Consider the following 12788-nt stretch of genomic DNA (forward strand, 5'->3'; position numbering starts at 1 on the left):
TAAGAAACAGGCGTGTTTATCAGTTTCCTTAATACCCATAACAAATAATGCTCACGTGTGCTGGTGGCTGGCTCACACTGCAGAGACAGTGTCTGGAGGCTCTCTTCATCCATTTCCAGGTCCAAGTTTGAGAGATACTGCTTTACTTTCCGTGCCATCTGAGCATCTTCATACAGTTTTTTAGCATTAAGGAAGGAGCTGCGACGGACTCGCTTTTTATGACCCCCAGCTTGTGCAACATCTAGCACAGCTGCATTCGTACTTCCCTGGCTAAGAGACCTGGAGTGAAGGAGGGGCAGGAGAAGAAGGAAAGATGGGGGAAAGTATGACTTAGTCCAACATGGTATCACTTGATAAAAGTGAAACATGCAGAAGATTGCATGAATGTCAGTCTACGGTCAAAGCTTACATGCCTCATTCCAGTAAGTCAAACAGCTATAACAGATAGAAAGATGAGGGTCAGGAAATTTTTTTACTTGGTTACAGGCACTAATTCAATTACACAAATATTTTAACCTATTCTGCTCCAACTAGGCAATATCACTTCACACATCTAGAAAAGCATTCAAGCTAGCTCTCTCATGTAAGCCAGCTATGGAGAAGATTGGAGCATTAGGAAAAGCTCATGCAGTAAGGCAAAGCTGACAGAAGACTACAATTGAGGTTCAAATTTAAATACGCATAGAGATGGCATTTTGATAACTCTCTCTAAATACTTTTTAAATCAGACTGTACACCACTTGGTTTTATAGAACTTTGCAATTTGCTAGGTTGAAGACAGCCTTTTGGAACATAAAATAATCGTCTACTTCATGATGAAATAAATGTCACACACATTTTGACCTGTGTCTATCTCTATGGATACTATTAATCGTTTCTTATAAAGAGTAGAAATGATGCCTGAACTGCATTACGCAAACAAGTGAGTTTAACACATACTGTAAGTTTTAACTTGTGTATTTGATCGAGATAATTGCAAATTAGGCATTAAAAAGTTAACAGCCATTTTCAGCTGTTGTAGCCTTACCATTTTATAGTTTCTCTTTTACTGAAAGTCACTTCCACTGGCAATTTCAAATGGAGGTGAGGGAAAAGAACACCCCACTCATATCTAAAACCACTTCTAAATCATTTACAACTTCTGTGTTTTAACATCAAAAGCAAAAGCACTCCTGGATTAAAACATATTGTCAGTAAAAAAAGGTTAACAAAAGAAAAACAAAAAGCACCAGAAAATTAAAAGATAGCAAGTAGGAAAGAATGCAAATGGTAAGGGAAGAATTTATGTCTGTGTGGGTTGTCTCCAGCCACTTACCCCAAACTCCTCCATTTCTTCTTCCTGCAAGTGAGAGCCAGGAAGAGTAAAGCATGGGTTTAAGAAGAGACAGAGAAAGATCACAAGCTCAGAAAGAAAAAGACCGGACCTCAGGACAAGCAGTTCTGGAAGCCCACAAACATTAAAAGAGCCTTGCCTTGGCATGAAGTCATACATTACAAACTCTTCCAGCTCAAATTAAGAAAAAGAGTATGCAATAAACTGGTCTAACATGAAGCCAAAAAGCATTCACACCAAGTTTTCCAACGCTACTAGGGTTTCTACTAAATAAAAATGTTAAGGCTGATAGAGATCAACATTTTGAACAGACTAGCGTATGTGTTCAGTATCACCCCTTCCCTCCCACTGATAGAACCACATTTTTGTGAAACAAAAGGCAGCTAACTAACAACCTACATTTTAATTTACATTGATAAACAAATGATCTCTCCACTGTCAGAACACCATATGATTTTGGTAAATTGTTAACAACAGAAAAACCTCCATAAAAACCTTCTCCAGTACAGCTAGGCCACCTGAAAAGCACCTCTTGCTGACACCCAGCTTTCTCACAGCTGAGAAAAGCTCTGCCTAACATAACACACTTACCTGGTTCTAAACATTAAAGCAGGATCCATGTTCACAGAGGCCATGCGGCCAACATGACGAATCTCCTTCGCAATCATTCTCAGCTTCTCAAAATTGACCAAGCCCTCCACTTTTGAATCATTTCCTACAATCAACAATTAACAACATCAGTTATCAGGTAGCCAAGTTAGTTTTCCTTAGCTGGTAAAAGATGACATACTTCTGATTTTACCTTCATGAAGGAATGTAAGGTCTTTTTTGATAACAGGAAACAGGGGAATAATGGGAGGCTGTAGATTTTGGCTGTTAAGGACATTACGATATTTTGCCATATTCCTAGATGGATCAAACAAGTCCTGTAGATCTTGAAAAAGTTTTTCATACTTGCTTGGAAGCTTTTCCCAAGTAGTTCGGAGCCTTGCCACTGGTGCTAAATTCAGGCCACTTGAAACAAAACAAAACAAAAATTGCAAAAAATTATTTCAAGAGCAATAAAAAATTTCAAGAATAGAAAAAGAAAAAGAAAATATTCAAGCATTTTCATAAAAGACAATATTTAGGGTTTGATATTTTTTTTTGTTAAATTATTTCTGCCTAACTTGGGAGACTAAAATAAATGCCTTTTTTTTTTTTTAATATGTATAAGCACACATATTGGAGCTTCCTCTCCTTCTTTTACTTCTAAATCTGTAAAAAGTTTTCTGTCTGATATTTCCAGTAGTTTTTATTCTTATTAGAAGATCTTTACTTAATATATATGACAGTCGGCTATTGACTATTTCATCCAACCCACTGGTGATATTAAAAAAAAAAAAACAAAACAGGAAACATATAGTGGCTTAACGAATTCAAGATATTGGTATTTACATATAAAATTATGAGCTTCCTTGGGGAAATCAACCTATTCATTTATGATACTTTTATTTTTCTTCATATAACTTCCATTTCATAGAATCATAGAATCCTTGGGGTTGGAAGGGACCTCGAAAGATCATCTAGTCCAACCCCCCCTGCCAGAGCAGGGCCACCTAGAGCACTTCGCATAGGAACGTGTCCAGGTGGGTTTTGAATGTCTCCAGTGAAGGAGACTCCACGACCCCCTGGGCAGCCTGTTCCAGGGCTCTGTCACCCTTACAGTAAAAAATTTTTTTCGAATATTCAACTTGAACCTCCTGTGCTCCAATTTATACCCATTACCCCTTGTCCTATCACTGGTCACCACTGAGAAAAGCCTAACTCCATCTCCCTGACACTCACCCCTTACATATTTGAAAACATTGATGAGGTCACCCCTCAGTCTCCTTTTCTCCAAACTAAAGAGAGCCAGCTCCCTCAGCCTTTCCTCATAAGGGAGATGTTCCACTCCCTTAATCATCTTAGTAGCTCTGCGCTGGACTCTTTCAAGCACTTCCCTGTCCTTCTTGAACTGAGGGGCCCAGAACTGGACACAATACTCCAGGTGCGGCCTCACCAATGCAGAATAGAGGGGGAGGAGAACCTCTCTTGACCTACTAACCACACCCTTTCTAATGCACCCCAGGATGCCATTGGCCTTCTTGGCCACAAGGGCACATTGCTGGCTCATGGTCATCCTCTTGTCTACCAGGACCCCCAGGTCTCTTTCACCTACACTGCTCTCCAGCAGGTCAGCCCCCAACCTATTTTCCCTAGTGCCACATTCACCAATAACTATTGCCTCACTGTCTTGAGCAGTAAGTGTATAATAGTAGCATTACAAATAACATTTCAGCAAACATTCCAATGTCAAGTTCAGATCACTGGAAAATACCCTCATTATTGGATTGCCAAATGTTGATATTAGCAGTATTAATTGGTTCATTGTGTTAAATAGTGTTTTATTTTAGACTGGAATGAGCAAGACTTTGGTTTTCACTTAGAAGTAGAATTCTTAAGGGGCAATACCTAATGATGGCAAACATTGAGTTGAAGTTCTTGCATTCTCTGCAGTGTAGTGCTATCTTAATGAAATGCTTAATGATCTTCATCCTTTTCAGCTGGTTGGTTTCTCTTAGAATCTCAGAAGCAACCCAGAATGTTTCTTGATTTATCACCTCTTCAAATTTTTTTAGATTCGTGCAACCTGTTTTTGATTTGAGTTTAAACAAGTCATCTATGTATTCTGTGGGTTCTATATTACGGAATAGCTCAAAGTTTCTCATGGAAAGTTGGGTAGCCACCTCAACAGTACTGAGCTGTAGTAGGGAAATTTGACTTTCCCTTAGTAATTCTTGAGCATCTTCATCTGAACAAAGAGTTTCTGTTTCCATATTGTTCTTCAGGTAATACCTGCAAAAAAGTTCACAAAGACTAAATATCAATCAGAAGTTGTAAAGGAGCAATTTATTATCAAAAAACAAATAATTAATAAATAATGCTCCTGTCAACAGAATAAACTCAATAAACTGTCATCACCACTTTTAGCTCCCAGTATTCAGCTTTACCTGCCACTCAACTGTATCCTGTCAGCAAGCTTCGATAACTGATCAGGAAGTCTCCTTTGCTTGATTACACCCTCAGGTGTGACAGAAACTTCACACAGTGAATATGCATCAGGGGTTGCAGTCAGAGCAAACTCCCTAATAGCCTGGATGACCACTTCTTTTGCTGTTGTGTCCTTACTGATCATGATGTAGCGACTTTGCTGATCTGCCTTGAAAACCCTCAGCACTTGATCTGGTAAGTCTGGAAAAAGAAATTAAAATCAAGGTATGCAATTTAGTAAAGGGAAAAAAATAATGGTGTAAAATCATGTAACAATATCAGTTCCACTGATGTAACTACTAGAATCTAACTACTAGTGCTATCAGTTTTTACTTCAGTATCATGGTTTCACCTCTCCTTATAAAACAGCTGGGGTTTTTTGTTTACTTTGTTGGGTTTTTTGTAATGAAAGAGTAGTTCTATTGACAACCAAGAACAGAAGTTAGTTAGGCTATCAATGGGGCAAGCCACAAAAATATGCTAACATTTCCAAATTTGAACAAACTAGTGAGGACTGTGATTTTCACTGGTGTTGAGTCCTGGCAAATTCCACTTAAGTCTGAGAAAAATCAATGGCATTCAACAACACTAGTATGTACACTGATGTGTAAGCAGTTGTACCTGGGTCAGTGCAATCTCAAACACAATTGGAGGTTGTGCAGAAAATAAGACTGAGAACAGCCCTGAGAAGAAGGACCTGGGGGTGTTTGTTGATTGATGAAAAGCTCAACATGAGCTTCTAATGTGTGCCTGCAGCCCAGAAAGCCAACTGCATCCTGGGCTGCATCCAAAGCAGTGTGACCAGCAGCTCAAGGGAGGTGATTCTCCCCCTCTACTCCACTCTCATGAGACCCCACCTGGAGTTCTGTGTCCAGTTCTAGAGCCCCCAGTACAAGCAGAACATGAAGCTGCTGGAGAGAGTCCAGGGGAGGGCCACAAAGATGATCAGGGGGCTGAGGCACCTCTCCTATGAGGACAGGCTGGGTGAGTTGGGGTTGCTCAGCCTAAAGAGAAGGGTCCAGGGAGACCTTACAGCAGCTCCCCAATACCTGAAGGGGTTCCTACAGAAAAGCTGGAGAGGGACATTTTGTAAGGACACAGAGACAGAACAAGGTGTAATGACTTTAAACTGGAAGAGGGTAGATTTAGATTAGATATTCTTTAGTGTGAGCATGGTGAGACACTGGCACAGGTTGCCCAGGAAAGCTGTGGATGCCCCCTCCATGGAAGTGTTTGAGGTCAGGTTGGATGGGGCCTTAAGCAATGTGGTCTAGCAGGAGACCACATGGGGTTCCAACCCCATGGCAAGGGGGTTGGAACTAGGTGATTTTTAAGGTCCTTTCCAACCAATAAATATATTATTGTTTCAAGTGACTGATGACAGAAAACTTACAGTGAGCACCTACAAGGCACCTGTTTTTAGGAAATCTTGTTGGATTTGATATTTCTATAAGGTATGTACAATATCAAAATCCACATGCACTTCCATATTTCCATTAATGTATTGAAATATAGGCCGTTAATAAATTGAAATTTCATTATTATCATTGTGTTATAATGGAAAAAAAAAAGAGCTAAAATTGTACAGCTATCCCCCAATGCATTACTTTAACCAACAAGTATTTTCAATTAATTTAATTTCTTCCTCCTGTTACAAATGACCTCTTGCACCTGTGTATGGTATGACATCTGGTCATTATTCTTTCTTTAATTACATTGCTTTAATAAAAAAAAAAAGTTTATTTACACCATAAAGGTCATATGTACAAGAAAATAGGTAACAGAAAGCCTTCTGAATCTACAGCCAAAACCCCCCGATCATTATTAAAACAAAACTGAAGAATCAGTGGCAAGATGAAAACACTCACTTTGATACCACCACAACCTTTTTTGACAAACCCTGAATGTGCATAATGTATTCAAATTAATAAAGAATGATCTATTCAGCAACAGAAATCTTATGACAAAGGAACACAACTGAATGTCTTCCCATTGCTGCTGTATGTCTCCAAAATAATAATTTGGAAAGCATTAAGACAGATTTCTCCAATACGAATTGATTCACAAAAGCTGTTTGTTTGAATACAATCGTTTACAAATTTTGTGCAACTAAGCCCATAACTTTTAAACTCACAGTAGTATTTTTGGAGCTTGAGAAGCACTGGTACTGAAATACATTAGAACTGAGCGACTACACCATCAGGTACATATAATGAGTGCCAGCACAGTTCAGTTTTTATACCTTTCTAAGTGCTTGAGTCAAACATTCAGATACCTCATAACTATCAAGCCAATTTTGCCTTTTACCACCAAATCTCTGTTGACCTGTCTTACTTCAGTAATTAGCTAAAGATCCATACCGAGCAGTGTCTGAAATGAATTCTGCTTTTCTTGACATCTTAAAGAAGGCAAATGCTGAAGGCACAGCCTTTCAGAGACATTATTTAACATGTTGGCTCTTTAGATCTTGTTGCCTCTTGCTGTTGCAGAAATACTTGCCAAACAAAGAAATGCCATGAAACCACTGTGAACATCACCAAGGTGGAAACTCACTTAATGCTCCCAAGAAGCAAGTGTTTTGTGCAATGAGAAAATAATCTGTTCTGCTGCATCACTGAAATCAGTATGAAGAAATGCAGAGAACAGCAAATAACAGAATATCTTCTTTGTACTGTATTTCACTCTTCAGTGTCTCAGGCTGCATACCTATCAGAGCTGGTAGCAGAAGTGCTACACAGAATACAGGGAAGTATGCCAGCAATTGAAATGATTGTAGTAAGTAATTCAGCACAATAATTCTTAAATAAAACAGCACTTGAAGAGAATTGTAATCACCCCTCCTTTTGTAATCACCCTTCCTTTTGAAAAAAGGAAACCGGAGTGGCAAGCTGAAGAATTCAAGACGATATGATAGGAATCTAGTCCCTTGAAAAATCTGTATGTGGGGGGAAAAAAAAAGGACCAAAGACTAGCAGCTCATCATTACTATATTATTTTGACTTCCAATTGAATAGCAGAGACAGCACAAGAGAAAAGAAATCAAAGTGCTATTGACATTTGGAATTTAAAAATAAACCTTTAAAAGTGTATTTGAAAAAGCCTGAGCAGATCAGAAGTGAAATTAAAATTACTCCTTGCAGATTTCAAGCTGTTCTCATTTTCTCCTCAAAGACTACCCTCCCAAAACAGCAAGTTGTTTTATTTTCTATCCTGAGGTATATTCCTCAAAGCCTAAAAGGATGGCTGTTCTGCCACTTTTCTTTTTCTTCTCCAGTGCATTCAATTTCTTGCAAGCTGCCTCCATCTCCATCTTTAAATTAGTCCAAGATAATGAAAGAAGAATGCAGGCTTTAATTTTTTCCCAGTCTTAAAGTATACAGAGCTATAATTCAACTCTTCTATCTACAATGCGAACACCTTTAAAGTTCTTAAGGTATATGCTTTTTCTATGTCAGACCTCCTTTGCCCTCCCCTTCCTATAGAGAGGAAAAATAAATCTGATGGACATTCGGGCAAATTTTAAGCTGAGGGGAAAAAAACCCAAAAAAACAAAAAAGAAGATGACAAAAAGCTGTCTTTTAAATGAGAAAGCACTGATTACCTGTCTACAAAGATAAGCTACAATGGTGAAGCATAGCATTACATCATTATTTATCTCCTTTCCTCAGCGCAAAAGGCAAGCAGTAGAATATTATTCATTTATTAAATTTCTCTAAACTCTACTTGTGACTGAAGGATCTTCAGACCTGCAATGCCTTTCTTGTTCAATTAATCAAGTGAGAGCTGTGAGAGACAGTGATGGCCACAGCTCTGGAAGACAGCCAAGTGCTGTGCTCAGCATCAGAGGCACATTCATTACCTAGACCCATCAGGTTGAAAAGTTGGGCTGTTGTTGATAAAGAATATCTTCAAAGTGTTGGATACTAGTCATTAGATAAAATAGAAGGAAAATACTAATTTTCTCACTTTCACAGGAGCAATTAAGACCCTTAGACAAAAATCACAGTCAACCTTCTTTTAGTCTTCTCTACACCTAAAAAAACCTGACCTGAACTGATGTTCAGTATGATAGTTTCTAGTACAATGATTACACTAACTTAGCCATTATGCATGCTGATGTTTAAGCACCATCCCTTTAGGCAAGGTTTGAAATCCCTCAGGTTTAGGAGGGCACTGAATTTTTGGTTCTACTTTTGAGGAATACTCTAAAGATTAAACTGAAAAAACCAAATGCCTGCACAGCTACCATCACCATATCCTCCTCCACAAGTGAAATTTTAATAGCAAAGATTTGGATACTTAACTCAGAGAAGGTTTACTGCTAAGAATCTTCCTCTAGCCAGATAAGAGCCCAAATCCCAACACTGCCAGGAGCCCCAGCTAAACCCTTCTCATAAGATAAGGCTTTGAAGTTTCTCATATTCTTCCCTTTTTTCTCTCTCCCTTCCTCCCTCCCTCACGTGCTTTGTTCCTCTCTGCTAAATGTGGTTTTTTTAAAGATCTATTTCATAAGGGAATTTTAAATCACAATCTATACAAAGAATTCAGGGCAGGGTGGCTAGAAGGAACTTGGAAACCCTGTCCCTTACAGATGCACTACAAGATTATATTAGTCTGCTCAGAAAAAGACTGAAACATGTGTCCCATGTCTCAAGTCCAAGCCCTTTTGCTTTACTGTAAGCTAATGATCTACTATTCTATAACTGTAAAATACCAAGCAATTTAAGTTTTCACTGGTCAAGAATATCCCACCAGTAAGAGGCACTCCGTATACTGCATACCTGAAAAGTAGGCATCTACTACATTAGGGTGAAGTATGTTGGAACAAATGTAATAAATCCTAATACCTAAATATGTGGCTCATCTGTGGTGACAGCTAATAAAAACTCACATCTTCAGACTCTGGAAGTCCAGAAATAAAAGATCAATGAAAGAAAATTATAAGGTCAGGAAGAACAACAAAAAAGGATCCTTACCTGGAGTAGTATTGAAGTCTAAAATGCGGTGATGAGACTGCAGCAGATCAGGATTACTGGATGACAGGGTTCCACTGACAGGTAAAGCAGGAGGAATGTGCTTTGTTTGCCTCAGTCCCACAATGCTGTCATCCTGAGACTGCCCAATTCCAATGTCACTGCAACAACAGATAAAATCAGGCCTTACAGACATTCAGAGCTTGAGCTACACTAGAGGGATGCAGGGACATCTGTATCACTACATTTTCACATTTCCAATTGTTAGTAAAGTGATTGCTATTTAGAAGGTAAAATTCACTTGACAACAGTGCTTGCTGTCTACCTTCATCAACAGAACCCAAATGTTCCCTCAAAGTGATTAGATCTGCTTAATCACACTAGTTGGAGATGCTCATGTTCACCATTAAGCTCTGAGGAGATGCTAGGCTCTTCATATTTTGATGGCTTCTCACAGCAACAAAGATCTTGATTCAAACAATGGGACATAACTCATTATTCTAGCACCACCCCATCAGCCAAAATTTGACTAATATTGCCGTCCCCTTAGTGCTGTTTTGTAAGACCTGAATTTCACAGATCTTTCACCCCATCACAGACAGGATTTGCACCTGTCGTTCAGGACATATTGTAGCCACATAGCTTAAGGTTTTTCAACAGACAAATATGAGAGGAGCATCAAGATCTTCCATCTTCCTAACCCGTATCACTTTCTGAGTTTCTCTTTACTGAATGTGACTGAAGTGATGCCAGCCAACTCATTAAGCATCTGCACCTGGGTGCTATCAGTAACCCCTCCAAAGTGTCTTACAGTTGTAAATAAAGTATTCTGTGATAAAGGTGAAGGATTTTGCCCACTAAATTGTGAAAGGCAATGTCCCGAAGGAGATCAGTAGTGCTAGACGGATCAGAGACAGAGCTATCATCATATTACAGTAGACCCTAATTTGCCTAATGATTTTGAGGAGTTCATAATCATCAAGTGAATCACAGCAACTGTAACAGGACAGAGCTGGAGCTAGCCATTAAAAAAACACCAAACCAAAAACTAAACCAAAAAAAACCCCCATATTAAGCGAGTCCTTAATAAAATGGCCTGCGGGTGTAAAATGTTAAATTGCAGCCATTATAAAAATTTAGCAACTATAGGCAAAGCCTTTTTAAAAGCCAAGCATATCTAAACCTCTATTCACACGTGTAAGTAAAGCATAAACCAGAACTTATATTTCATTGCAAGCTGCTGCACCTCTAAAAAGTCAAGCTCCTAAATTAAATGATGCAACACAAATGACCATTTATACCCTAATTTTGGGCACTTAAGCTTTTGTCAAGTGTTCTAGTCATTTCAGAAAACCTAAACATAAGTAATTAAGGGCCTGATAATTATCCCTGTTGAGCTGTTACAGTACAAGCATCCTTTTATGCTTACCAATGAATTACTTTACCCAGTGCACACTTGTACCACTTAAGTGCCATGCTTTAAGAGAACAGTACTCTGGGAAGTTAGGACAGTATCTCTGGGCAGTCAAGGCACAGTTTCAATTACAAAGAAACAGCAACTGCTTTTTAGAAGGCAATGCAGCTCAAAAAAGGTTGGAGGGGTATCTCTCTATGATGTATTTGGGTTTACTTGTCGTTTTGCTTTTAAAAAACAAGATGACTATTACCAAATATTTTATTTGACTGTAACGTGTAAATAATATGTAAAGTGTAAACCAACTCAGCACACAGCAATTTTATGAAAAGCCCCAAGCAAGTCAGTCTTTCACTAAAACTCAAACCATTCCCAGTAATTGACATCTTCTTTCCACTCCAAAGCACTCACAAAAACCCAAAAAAGTAAGCATCTGAGCGAGTTCTAAGTTATGCAAACAAGAAACAAACCCCAGAATTTTCAGATACGGAAGTCAACACTAGAAAACATGAAGATCAACTGCTCCTGCTGGTAGGTAAAATATTTTGTTATGTCAGGGAAGGGAGATTGTGGTTTTCAAAAAAAATGCATTTCTTTTGCTTTCTGTACATGTTTGCCAAACAGGAAGACACCATTAACTAATTTCCCTGCTGAATGACAGACAGGGTAGAATAGATAATGGACTGGCAAAGCTGTCTGAATCCTTTACCCTTCAAAATACAGTATACTGTGCATCCCACTTCAGAGCTGCAGAGAGAAGAGAGGGGGATGCTTCTTTGTCCAGGATGCTATGCTATGAACGAGGCAGAACTTTGGTAGAGATGAAGTGGGGGCTGTTCCCAACCTTTATTTGGAGCAACTGGGCCTACAGGACCACAAACCCACTGTACATTAGAGAGTAAAGAAAGCAAAGAGAAAGAAAGCAAAATGGAGGCTGAAGCCCTTTATGCGATGCCTCATAGCTGGTGGAGAGGCAATTTGCCAGTAGATGTGGACAAAATGGTGCTGTTTATGCAGTTTGAGAAGCTCCTTCACATTATTGGACTAAAAAGCAAGACTGAAGGCAGGCATTAACACCTGCTCAAACTGATTTGTCTTTGATATCAGTTTAATATCTCAGGAAGCAGACAAGCTCCCTCCCTCTAAGAGCAACCCCATTCTAGTTTAAGGATTGCTTTTATCTGAATAAATTCTGGAGACCTCTGCAGTATTCACAGTCAAAAACAGTCAAAAACAGGTAGACAGTTTCACCACAAAAGCTGACTAATTAAGTCTTTAAATATCTACTTAAATGAGTAAAGCAAGTTTTTAGACTCTTAATTTCTGGTATATAAAAGCATGTAAGAACAGGTAAAGTATCTTAATATGTGAACTACTAATAATCATTACGAAGAACAAGAGTTTCTATGAAGTAAGGGGGGGAAAAAAGCACAATCAGGGATGTCTACAACTACACAACTCTATCCAGAAACCATGCAGACACAAATGACTGAATGCCAACAGGCTTTGCAGACTAATTGCTATATATAACCCAAGAAGTAAAGCTAACAAAAGGAAAGGAAAATAGGTCAAGTGTACTGCTTTTCTGAGTCTTACCCAAATAGGTCTCTGCACAGAAAAAGTGCAAAAATGAAAAAAAGACAAGAAAATTTTATGCACAAACTGTGAACAATGGTGTACAATGCAAGAAAAGCATACCCCAAAGTATGCATGGCCCATTAGAGTAACAAACATACAAGACTGGTGAAATAAAAGACAACATTGTAAAGGCAACCATCATAAAATGAGTATTTACAGATCCTCCTCTACAGAAATGTTCTTGCATCGATTTAAGAAAGATCCATTATTTAGATATATTAATTTTAATTCCTGCAACTTTTACATTGCCAATTTGCTATTTATAATGTTTCAGAACATTAACCAAACTTTTTTTTAAAATCATACAAGAATAATTTCTAGATTTTCAGCACAAGTGTCCTTATCATGAATTTACATA

General features: G+C 38.5%; 1 protein-coding gene across 3 annotated transcripts in view; it reads right to left on the bottom strand.

Annotated features, from left to right (window-relative positions):
• Positions 1-12788, bottom strand: part of RAPGEF2 (Rap guanine nucleotide exchange factor 2) — a 177992-nt gene that overhangs the window by 12229 nt on the left and 152975 nt on the right. For 2 of the 3 annotated variants that reach the window (XM_030449636.1, XM_030449637.1), the window contains exons 17-23: positions 9382-9539; positions 4366-4606; positions 3827-4210; positions 2136-2347; positions 1925-2048; positions 1316-1339; positions 56-279 (exon numbers count right to left, since the gene is read on the bottom strand). In XM_030449636.1, the coding sequence (XP_030305496.1) occupies positions 56-279; positions 1316-1339; positions 1925-2048; positions 2136-2347; positions 3827-4210; positions 4366-4606; positions 9382-9539 (1367 nt within the window). The remainder of the gene's footprint in view (positions 1-55; positions 280-1315; positions 1340-1924; positions 2049-2135; positions 2348-3826; positions 4211-4365; positions 4607-9381; positions 9540-12788) is intronic. The other variant, XM_030449638.1, reaches the window with a different exon arrangement.

Source organism: Calypte anna, chromosome 4A, assembly GCF_003957555.1.
Source record: "Calypte anna isolate BGI_N300 chromosome 4A, bCalAnn1_v1.p, whole genome shotgun sequence".
NCBI classification, from domain to species: domain Eukaryota; kingdom Metazoa; phylum Chordata; class Aves; order Apodiformes; family Trochilidae; genus Calypte; species Calypte anna.